The sequence below is a fragment of the Anopheles nili genome, chromosome 3 (assembly GCF_943737925.1).
Source record: "Anopheles nili chromosome 3, idAnoNiliSN_F5_01, whole genome shotgun sequence".
In the NCBI taxonomy this organism is placed as follows: Eukaryota; Metazoa; Arthropoda; class Insecta; order Diptera; family Culicidae; genus Anopheles; species Anopheles nili.
Window position 1 is genome coordinate 52,831,731 of NC_071292.1, and position 10,695 is coordinate 52,842,425.

A 10,695-nucleotide genomic window follows, 5' to 3' on the forward strand; every position below is an offset into this window, starting at 1 on the left:
TACTTAAAGTTGATCGTACTTTACAAACCATAACATTTGTACAAATTAACTAGCTTATAGCTAGCATGCCATGTATAAATTACCCACTCACCAAAGGGATGCAATTCTTTTTAACGTTTTCCTACTTATCATACCGTTGAACTTTTTCAAACACTTAGATTTATATTATTAAGTTTTTAAAGGTAGCTATTTTGCAAGGTAGACAATATTATAAGGTTGTATTGCGTTGTGGAATTATTACCTGTGTATGCAGAAATGTAATACCTAGCTTCAATAAGGTAACAGGTGCCCAAAACCTGTTGTACAAAACTACCTCATCGTGATCAGGTGATCGTACAGGTACAGCAGACACACCCTTCAGCACAAAACAACTCACGATAGTAGTATAAAACCTAGTACAAATGCACAATATCATATCACTACAAATCAGTTAGTCTTGGCAGCAACATCTATCTTGAGTCGACTTAAAAGAATTTTGCTGGCTGTCTAAATTTGTCGGTTATCGATTCTGCAAGCTACAACCAATTAGAGATGGAGCGTGATATGTTGGAAGTTGAACAATGTCAGAAGCGTGCATCGGCTCGTTTATCCGACAAGCAGAAGATCTCTCCGATTCCGGTGGACAGTGACGATAGCGACGACGATGGCCGACTACAGATTGCCTGGGAAGAAGAGCAAAATACAACTCAGTCCACGCACAGTGAGGAGTCCCAATCAACGGAGACGAGCAGCACCAGATCTTCAATCGGGAAATCTATTCAGGATACAATACTGAAAGATCTACAGCTGTACAACCGATCTCCGCTTAACAGATGGAGCTCCATGATCACGTTACAGAACCATCAACTACCGATAATATTTCACAAGAATATGGCACGGAATTATCCTACCGTCAACCGAACGCCGGAACAGTTGGAGACTCGTCGCCGCAACACCGAAGCTGCCCGTATCAGCAGAGCTAAGACGAAAATGGCGCAAAGGATGATGGAGAAGGAAGCGGAAGAATTAAGTGTAACGAATTCTGCAGTAAAGCGAGTGGTGGCAGCGCGATTGGTGTACGTCAACGCTATCAACAAACTGCTGAATTTTCCCCAGATTCAATTAAGTTCCTTCAAGGACATCGAAAGCGAAAACTTGGAGGCGTTCGAGTAAATTAAGGACTAGCTGGATATAAAATGCAATTTTATTTATGATTATAAACAATTTTAAAACTAAACTGACAAAAAGCTTTTTTATTGAACATTCGTTGTAAATGGATATAATTTTAATAACCTTAGCTATCGTTTGCTTTTTTGCGTTACAATCGATCATGAACAGATATTTAGAATAGAACAAAAAAGTTTAGAGACAGTCGTTAGAATTAATTAAATACAGGGTTGGTAAAGAAAACGACAGTTCAATGAGAACGGATGCAAACAAGTTGCTACGTACAGGAGGAGCAGTGCATGATCGTCAATATCTAATTCGCGTTAATATGTGACAAATACTTAAAGTTGATCGTACTTTACAAACCATAACATTTGTACAAATTAACTAGCTTATTGCTAGCATGCCATGTATAAATTACCCACTCACCAAAGGGATGCAATTCTTTTTAACGTGTTCCTACTTATCATACCGTTGAACTTTTTGAAACACTTAGATTTATATTATTAAGTTTTTAAAGGTAGCTATTTTGCAAGGTAGGCAATATTATAAGGTTGTATTGCGTTGTGGAATTATTACCTGTGTATGCAGAAATGTAATACCTAGCTTCAATAAGGTAACAGGTGCCCAAAACCTGTTGTACAAAACTACCTCATCGTGATCAGGTGATCGTACAGGTACAGCAGACACACCCTTCAGCACAAAACAACTCACGATAGTAGTATAAAACCTAGTACAAATGCACAATATCATATCACTACAAATCAGTTAGTCTTGGCAGCAACATCTATCTTGAGTCGACTTAAAAGAATTTTGCTGGCTGTCTAAATTTGTCGGTTATCGATTCTGCAAGCCACAACCAATTAGAGATGGAGCGTGATATGTTGGAAGTTGAACAATGTCAGAAGCGTGCATCGGCTCGTTTATCCGACAAGCAGAAGATCTCTCCGATTCCGGTGGACAGTGACGATAGCGACGACGATGGCCGACTACAGATTGCCTGGGAAGAAGAGCAAAATACAACTCAGTCCACGCACAGTGAGGAGTCCCAATCAACGGAGACGAGCAGCACCAGATCTTCAATCGGGAAATCTATTCAGGATACAATACTGAAAGATCTAAAGCTGTACAACCGATCTCCGCTTAACAGATGGAGCTCCATGATCACGTTACAGAACCATCAACTACCGATAACATTTCACAAGAATATGGCACGGAATTATCCTACCGTCAACCGAACGCCGGAACAGTTGGAGACTCGTCGCCGCAACACTGAAGCTGCCCGTATCAGCAGAGCTAAGACGAAAATGGCGCAAAGGATGATGGAGAAGGAAGCGGAAGAATTAAGTGTAACGAATTCTGCAGTAAAGCGAGTGGTGGCAGCGCGATTGGTGTACGTCAACGCTATCAACAAACTGCTGAATTTTCCCCAGATTCAATTAAGTTCCTTCAAGGACATCGAAAGCGAAAACTTGGAGGCGTTCGAGTAAATTAAGGACTAGCTGGATATAAAATGCAATTTTATTTATGATTATAAACAATTTTAAAACTAAACTGACAAAAAGCTTTTTTATTGAACATTCGTTGTAAATGGATATAATTTTAATAACCTTAGCTATCGTTTGCTTTTTTGCGTTACAATCGATCATGAACAGATATTTAGAATAGAACAAAAAAGTTTAGAGACAGTCGTTAGAATTAATTAAATACAGGGTTGGTAAAGAAAACGACAGTTCAATGAGAACGGATGCAAACAAGTTGCTACGTACAGGAGGAGCAGTGCATGATCGTCAATATCTAATTCGCGTTAATATGTGACAAATACTTAAAGTTGATCGTACTTTACAAACCATAACATTTGTACAAATTAACTAGCTTATAGCTAGCATGCCATGTATAAATTACCCACTCACCAAAGGGATGCAATTCTTTTTAACGTTTTCCTACTTATCATACCGTTGAACTTTTTGAAACACTTAGTTATGTAAAGTTTTTAAAGGTAGCTATTTTGCAAGGTAGGCAATATTATAAGGTTGTATTGCGTTTTGTAATTATTACCTGTGTATGCAGAAATGTAACACCTAGCTTCAATAAGGTAACAGGTGCCCAAAAACTGTTGTACAAAACTACCTCATCGTGATCAGGTGACCGTACAGGTACAGCAGACGCACGCTTCAGTACAAAACAACTCACGATAGTAGTATAAAACCTAGTACAAATGCACAATATCACATCACTAACAATCAGTTACTCTTGACAGCAACATCTATCTTGAGTCGCCTTAAAAGAATTTTGCTGGCTGTCTAAATTTGTCGGTGATCGATTCTGCAAGCTACAACCAATTAGAGATGGAGCGTGATCTGTTGGAAGTTCAACAATGTCAGAAGCGTGCATTGGCTCGTTTATCCGACGAGCAGAACATCTCTCCGATTCCGGTGGACAGTGACGATAGCGACGACGATGGCCGACTACAGATTGCCTGGGAAGAAGAGCAAAATACAACTCAGTCTACGCACAGTGAGGAATCCCAATCAACGGAGACGAGCAGCACCAGATCTTCAATCGGGATATCTATTCAGGATACAATACTGAAAGATCTACATCTGTACAACCGATCTCCGCTTAACAGATGGTACGCCATGATCACGTTACAGAACCATCAACTACCGATAACATTTCACAAGAATATGGTACGGAATTATCCTACCGTCAACCGAACGCCGGAACAGTTGGAGACTCGTCGCCGCAACACCGAAGCTGCCCGTATCAGCAGAGCTAAGACGAAAATGGCGCAAAGGATGATGGAGAAGGAAGCGGAAGAATTAAGTGTAACGAATTCTGCAGTAAAGCGAGTGGTGGCAGCGCGGTTGGTGTACGTCAACGCTATCAACAAACTGTTAGATCTTCCCCAGATTCAATTAAGTTCTTGCAAGGATATTGGAAACGACAACTAGGCATGTAAAAACGACGAAACTGTGTGACTTGTGAGAACTATGATTTGGAACCCGTAAATCGAGTAAATTAAGGACTTTTTAGAGATACCTCGTAACAATGTTGGATATGGTTATAAAATTTTCATTGAATTAATAAAAATTTTTATTTGATAAAATTAGAATAGATTTTTTAATTTCATTAATACAATTTTAATAAAAATAATTCAAATTACAGTTTGTCTTCCTTGCTACCGTGCTCGGTACATTTAGCTCTGCTGTCAGCACAGCGCGGGCATTGCGTGTCTGTCAGCGCGTTGGGCTGGCTGCAATCGTCGACAAAATTCTCTCCTTTTTTCACTGTAAAGTTCAGTAAAGAAGTTTTGCTGCATAAGTAGTGAATATGGCTGGAAAAACCAGTGAAGAAGTTGAGGTAATTATTTCTTCGAATCGGCTTGTTTTACTTCTATTGGTTCATTTTGAATAGTTGGTCTGTAAATGCTTCTAAAGTGCCTCTAAGTTATGAATTCAAGGGAAAGAAAGTTCGACCTTCTCATTAGTGATCCCGTGTACCTTTGCATAATGATACATCGTTGAGCATTCGTTTCGTTCTCTCGTCGTGCAAATCCGGCCACAAGTTTAGATAAAGGTTTGCTTATTTGCTCAAATCGAGTTGAACATTTGTAACGTGTAAAAATAATATTATTCTGTCGGTATAACAACTTGCTTCGGATGGATAAGTGCAATGTGCAGTGGAGCCGTCATTTTTCTACCTTCCAAATATGGCATAAATGGTTCTGCAACATATGATAGTCTTTTATACATAGATGTGCATTGTGGAATCCACTGCAGCAATTTATGTGGTAATTCAAGGCCACGCGATTGCCTTCAATGACTGGCATGAAATCCCGGGCTTCTTTCTGGCACGGATGGACTTTGAGGTTATCTTTCTACATTCGCTTCACTATGGTGCGCCTTGACAGTCGCATGGGCCGTTGAGCAAAAGAGACAACATGATAGAAAAGATGGTTCGTATAAGCGAAAAAAGGCTCGGGAGAAAGGTATTAGTAGAAATTGCCGCAGAATAAGTAGCCTTTGCTTGTTGCCAGGCAAAAAAAGAGCGAAAGTTTCCACTTTCTGACCAGCAAGCACAATTTGTTGGGTTATGCATACCTGCAGAATCGTAGTAACATGAGATGAAGTTCCTCGATGCCAATTAGTTGTAACAACGTGCAGAGCCATTTCATTTTGCAACTAACTTTAGCGGTTGCTGGAAGCTTTTACCCGGTTAAGATGTATAGTGGCAGAACTACATTTCAGTCTGCATCCGTGGGAAAACTCAACAGTTTGCCAAGCCGTGTTAGCGCAAACTGCTTAATTGGATGGAAAAATGTTACGCGAGGGCCTCAAGCATTATTTTTAACTGTAATCCGTGTACCTCTAGCCATTGCCGTTCAGTTTCAGTATTGATGGTGAGTCATTCTCATTTTTAACAGCAACAACAGCAAACGGAAAATGCAGAGCAAAACCAGAATCAGGAGCTCGTCGAACAGTCAAGTGCGCCCGAATCGGTTGATCCAGAATGTTTAATCAAGCATCCACTGCAACACACTTGGACCTTGTGGTACTTAGAGATGGACCGCAACAGATCTTGGCTAGATTCTATGAACCAAGTGAGCAGTTTCTCTACGGTGGAAGATTTCTGGAGCCTGTTCAATCACATACGTGGACCGTCTGAGATCAAAGTAGGTGGCGATTATATGTTATTTAAATCGCATATTCGCCCGATGTGGGAAGACGATGCGAACAAACGCGGAGGTCGATGGATTGTTACCACGAATAAGAACCTTTCAGATAGATATTGGCTGGACACGGTACGTGTGTTTATAAATTCACCGTAAAAAGCGATTTAAATTCAATCGTTTTTATATTCTCAATATTTTTTAATTTTCATAGGTTTTGTGTTTGATCGGAGAGGCGTTTGAACACTCCGATCAGGTCTGCGGGGCGATCGTAAATGTTCGTCTAAAGACTGATAAAATCTGTAAGATTGCATTTGTTTAGATCTATATGTGCATTGAACTAATTTTGCTATCTGGATTCTAGCCATCTGGACCTCCAACCATCAGAACCAAGTGGCTGTAATGGACATCGGACAAACATATAAGGACCGGTTAGGTCTCCGTCAGCAACTAGCTTACCACATTCATAAAGATACGATGTCCTCTGCGCCTGGTGGGTCTACGAAGGCTATATACAATGTTTAATACGTGAAGCTATCTTTTATTAACATCTACTTTGGAGAGTGAAAACGGCGATGTCGAATGTAGTGAAGACGAGAACCTTGAACGATGATATCGAAGAAAGCGCAAGAAAACTGGCGCAATACAGAAGAAAATGGATTTCTTATACTTAGAGAATAACCTTTAGCTAGCGATGGAGAGCGTATTGAATGCGATTTTTACATGTACTAGGGAGGATGGATCTGGTCATAGAATTGAGATGGGAGAAGAGAATAGAAAAAAATGCATCGGTAGAAGGCAAAAACAACTTGTGCTACAATTTTTCTTGGTCATCATGAACGTAACATTCACCTGACTCTTGCGACTGTTAGTAGACTTTACTACTAACCCTCAGAAATGGAATGAATACTGTGGGACAGATCTATTAGATTGCTCAAGAGGTGAAAATGAGTTAGGCCAAGCCGCGCGAGTCAGTTTTTAGTGTGAAGTTATTGCTAAATTTGAGAATCGATGGTGTCTGTTCTTTTTGTAATATGCGGGAGTAAGTGCGCGAGAAGTCCGTTTGTGTTCAACTAGCAACATTTGCCCCGAACGTATGTTCTAAGTTTTTTTGCTAAGCTTTGCTTCATTCTTCGTTTATATTTTTATCATTGAAGCCAAGTTGTACTGCATTGAATAATTGGCAGAAAAATACAGGGCTGAAGGGAGATCGCGAAAATTGCAATAATACCATCTGGTAGTCAATTTTGCATGGTGCAAAAAATCGAAGGCCTCGTTCATGTGGTAACATCCATTCATTATTTTTATAGTCCATATACAACAGGGACAAAATATTGAAACAGAATCATTGGTATTGGGGTTTGCTTTGCATATAGATCAGTAAAGGCAGCGGAATGCTGAATGTTCATGCATGCGCGAGCTGCTTGCATTATTTTTGCTGTTACGTTGGTAACCACAGAGTGAATTTGTGGTTAAAATTGAACATGTATAATGAAATTATCTCTACTAATTATTGTAATATTGTTTATGAATATTTTGAATATATAATCATACTCGGCTTATTTGATTACATTGAACAGGGAGCTACCGCTGAATGATTAATTTGTAGAACCATTTATACTACTTTTTATGTTAAATCCCACTTTATCATAAATTATACATTAAAGAAAAATGAAAAAATCGTTATGGAAAATATAGACCCAGAAGTTAACAGTCATCCGGAATTAGTATCAATGCTTTGCAAAGCCGAAATTCGTAAGATAATACAAATGGAATCAGAAAATCGTGAAACTGGATACCTGCATGATGAAATTTTACAAAAACTAGTTCAGTAAGGATGAATGAGTGGATCAGTCTGATTTATTTTGTATCCCTGTAATTAAATTGTGAAAAATTCAATTTGAATAGTTTGAAAAAAAAATTGTATAAAATTTAACTTTTTGTCGAATTAAAGCACGTTATTTCTCTAACATGCCTTCAATTTTACGTTTCAGATCTTTCCTTCTACTACTTTCTAAGGCACTTTTTAGGAGAGGAATGAACTGGTCCAGTGTTTCATCCGTAAAAGTTTGCTCGGCGATCCTCAGAACTTCGTAAATACGTGCATTTAAATCAGTGCGATTCCGTTCTTCAATTTCGTCCAACATAGTCGCTGATAGGTTCAAGAATCTCCCAAATATTTTCCATTTCTTGCCAATCTCTCGCTGAATGAGGGAGTAGATGCCATCACGATGTTGAAGAAAAATGCCGTTTAACGGTTTCGTAGGTGCTTCTATTGATTCTTCAACTTCGAGAAGTTTTATCTTTTCAACCTCTTTTTCTAGAAGAGTTCGACGATCTCGATGCCGTAAATCTGTAAAAATAGGATTAATGTATAGTAAATGAATATGTTACAAGGGTTGATTCGATTAGTCAACAGTTAGCTCCCTGTTTACCTTCAAGATGAAATCGCCTTACGGTTGCGTAGCTAGTTTTAAGAGTATTCCGATAGGCAATAAGGTCAGCTTTAACATCTTGCGAACCTAACACTGACTGAAAACACTCTATTAGCTCTGGTTTTAAAAGACTAAGCAGATTTCTCTGTTCCAGCATTAACACAAGCTGTTCGAAATCGGTGACTCGACTCAGTTTCCTTCTGGAATGAACGTCTTTCTGTACTGCTTGTTTGCAACGTTCCAAACACTCCGAGCTATGGCAAGCATTTTGAATCAGCAGTTTTAAATTCAAATAGCCTTTGCACAACCGCTCGTATACAGCACGATCCTGCACGGATATTTGTTCCATTGGAATATATCTGCAAAACTACATCGTAAGAGGGATTCTATCCAAACAAACAAACCATAACAAATATCCTACACAAAAGTCAAAACAGTGAACCTTATTTGTCAAAATGGCCTTTTGCCATAATCGCTATAAAACATTTGATACTTCACGATTGTTTCCTTACTGTAAAATTATATGTTCAACTGTTTTTTGCCTCATAATGCAACCGTAAAATTATAAAATCATTCATCAAGTTTGGGGTTAATCGTGGCGATCTTCGTTCATGCTGCATCGTGACTTTACAGACTACTCGTAATGGGAAGAAACGAAAATAGTGGTGCAGCATGTGCGATTACAATTCTTGTTATATAGTGAATTTCGGACGGGACTGTAACAATTTAAAATCATTCAATGCAAAAGCAAAACGATCTAATGCATACTAGGTATCTGCAATAGTGCAATGCTCTGGGCTTTAACCGTCGAAACGCGTAGCTCATAGCAAACTATTGCCCATATGGTCTAACCTCCGTGTTTATGCAGCACCCTGTGGTGGGGATCTAGAAACAAAAACAAAGCCCCCACGTACTGACAAGCGAGAGCACTCCTGCGAAATCGCGGCGAATGAAACGGTCACGAACGGTTGGTCGTCGGGTCGGAAAGTACACGTTATCTCGGTAATTCAGATTCGGCGGAACATTGCCAAAATTTGTTTACCTAATCTAGGCTTTCATAGAACTGTAGCCACTGTGCGTGCAACGGGCAAAAACTTGCTTGATTCGTTTTCAGCCGCGCTCGCTTGCCAGAGACGACGCGTGTGCTGCGTGTGAGAAATGTATGTGCGCTGGTGGTGATATTGAGTGAATTGGACGGCCAGCAGCAAATAGCCTGGGAAAATTTGGCCACCTCTCAATCTGCAATAGGTGGTAGTGTCCGTGAAAATTGTTTGCTGCAAAAGTAACCCACAATCCGGTGCGCGTACATCGTTCTCAGCCAGCAGCTTCAGGGTCTCTGGCGTGACGTCGACCATATTGAAAGTTTTCCATCACAGTCACCGCTGACGCTCGTCATGCCGAACCATGCTCACAGTTGGGCGAGATTGCTGGCGTAGCATGGCTATGGCAAAAAAAGCAAACAGTCCGAGTGGAAAACGGCATTGAACATCCGTACGTAGTGCGGCAATTTAGGTGGGCTGGATGGCGCTTCCGAGCATCCCTAGAAGTGCACCGTGAACAGGGGTATTGATGTGTTGTTGTCAAATTAGAACATCCTTATCGTTCAACGCGGAGTAAAGCCTTGCATTTCTTTTTCCATGCAGCGAGAACACCCGAAATGACATACGGGCATGCCATCAATCGTAGCTGCAGTCACCTTTTCCTATCGATTCCCTCCCTCGATGTGCGGTTTTCCTATCGGTATCACGTTGCTCGGACGCACATACTCGCAGGCGGACTCACGCACATTACGCGTCATGTGTGGCTTGTTGTGCGATGCTGAGTGCGAAAATGACAGCAGGCAGGCAGCCTGCATATGGAGAAAGCAAACAAAAACAGCACAACATGCAGATATGCACACCGAGATGATGGCGAAGGGCCGTCAAATAATTCTTGCAGCCCTCGGTGGAATGTAAACAGTTTCCGCGTCGATTGCAAGCAGACAGAACTGGGAGGAAAAAGACGCGTGAAAACCCGTAACCCGGGATATAGGGTGGGCTTTTTTGCTGGCCTGCCAAATCGGTGCAAAAATTGTTTTTCCCCTCTCGGATCTACCAAAACTGCGTGTGTGGCTGCCGTTTTATGTAACAGCATTTTGGCACGCTCGTGAAAAGCTGGCGCATTTTCCCACCCCATTGTGGGTGGAGATGCGAGCATTTACGCGCGTGTGTATGTGTGTGTGTGTGGGTGTGCGGAAAAGTGCATGAAATTCCTTTGTGTGTTCCCGGAAGGGATTCGCTTCGAGTGTCCTTCCTGCCCCCACCCACGCAAGGATGCTCGGTGTCAGTCGGCAAATTCCACCTGGTGTTCGTTCACCTTTTCTAGCTCGATTTCCTTTAGCAGGAGTGTTGTTTGGTGGGTTGTAGATGGATGCGAGCAACCCCCGTTGGTTCCGATCAATTA

The 10,695-nt window shown here is 40.8% G+C and overlaps 3 protein-coding genes across 3 annotated transcripts; 2 read left to right on the forward strand and 1 right to left on the reverse strand.

Annotated features, from left to right (window-relative positions):
- The first annotated feature begins 531 nt into the window (after positions 1–531).
- Positions 532–1,152, forward strand: LOC128724601 (uncharacterized). The gene has a single exon (XM_053818323.1). The coding sequence runs from the start codon at positions 532–534 to the stop codon at positions 1,150–1,152; it is 621 nt and encodes a 206-aa protein (XP_053674298.1).
- Positions 1,153–4,416: 3,264 nt separating this feature from the next.
- LOC128726731 (eukaryotic translation initiation factor 4E1) lies at positions 4,417–7,688 on the forward strand. Its single transcript, XM_053820556.1, has 4 exons — positions 4,417–4,509; positions 5,573–5,950; positions 6,033–6,120; positions 6,183–7,688. The coding sequence occupies exons 1-4, from the start codon at positions 4,480–4,482 to the stop codon at positions 6,341–6,343; spliced, it is 657 nt and encodes a 218-aa protein (XP_053676531.1). The 5' UTR covers positions 4,417–4,479; the 3' UTR covers positions 6,344–7,688.
- Positions 7,670–8,602, reverse strand: LOC128726730 (fas-associated death domain protein). Its single transcript, XM_053820555.1, has 2 exons — positions 8,254–8,602; positions 7,670–8,171 (listed from the first exon to the last, which is right to left on the reverse strand). Exons 1-2 carry the CDS (start codon positions 8,600–8,602, stop codon positions 7,777–7,779), a joined length of 744 nt encoding a protein of 247 aa, XP_053676530.1. The 3' UTR covers positions 7,670–7,776.
- Between the last annotated feature and the right edge of the window lie 2,093 nt (positions 8,603–10,695).

Coding starts and splice junctions, on each gene's coding strand:
- LOC128724601 (XM_053818323.1), top strand. CDS start 532: ATGGAGCGTGATATGTTGGAAGTTGAACAATGTCAGAAGCGTGCATCG.
- LOC128726731 (XM_053820556.1), top strand. CDS start 4,480: ATGGCTGGAAAAACCAGTGAAGAAGTTGAG. Junction 4,510..5,572: donor AAACCAGTGAAGAAGTTGAG/GTAATTATTTCT, acceptor CATTTTTAACAG/CAACAACAGCAAACGGAAAA. Junction 6,121..6,182: donor TCTAAAGACTGATAAAATCT/GTAAGATTGCAT, acceptor TCTGGATTCTAG/CCATCTGGACCTCCAACCAT.
- LOC128726730 (XM_053820555.1), bottom strand. CDS start 8,602: ATGGAACAAATATCCGTGCAGGATCGTGCTGTATACGAGCGGTTGTGC. Junction 8,172..8,253: donor AAGGCGATTTCATCTTGAAG/GTAAACAGGGAG, acceptor CTATTTTTACAG/ATTTACGGCATCGAGATCGT.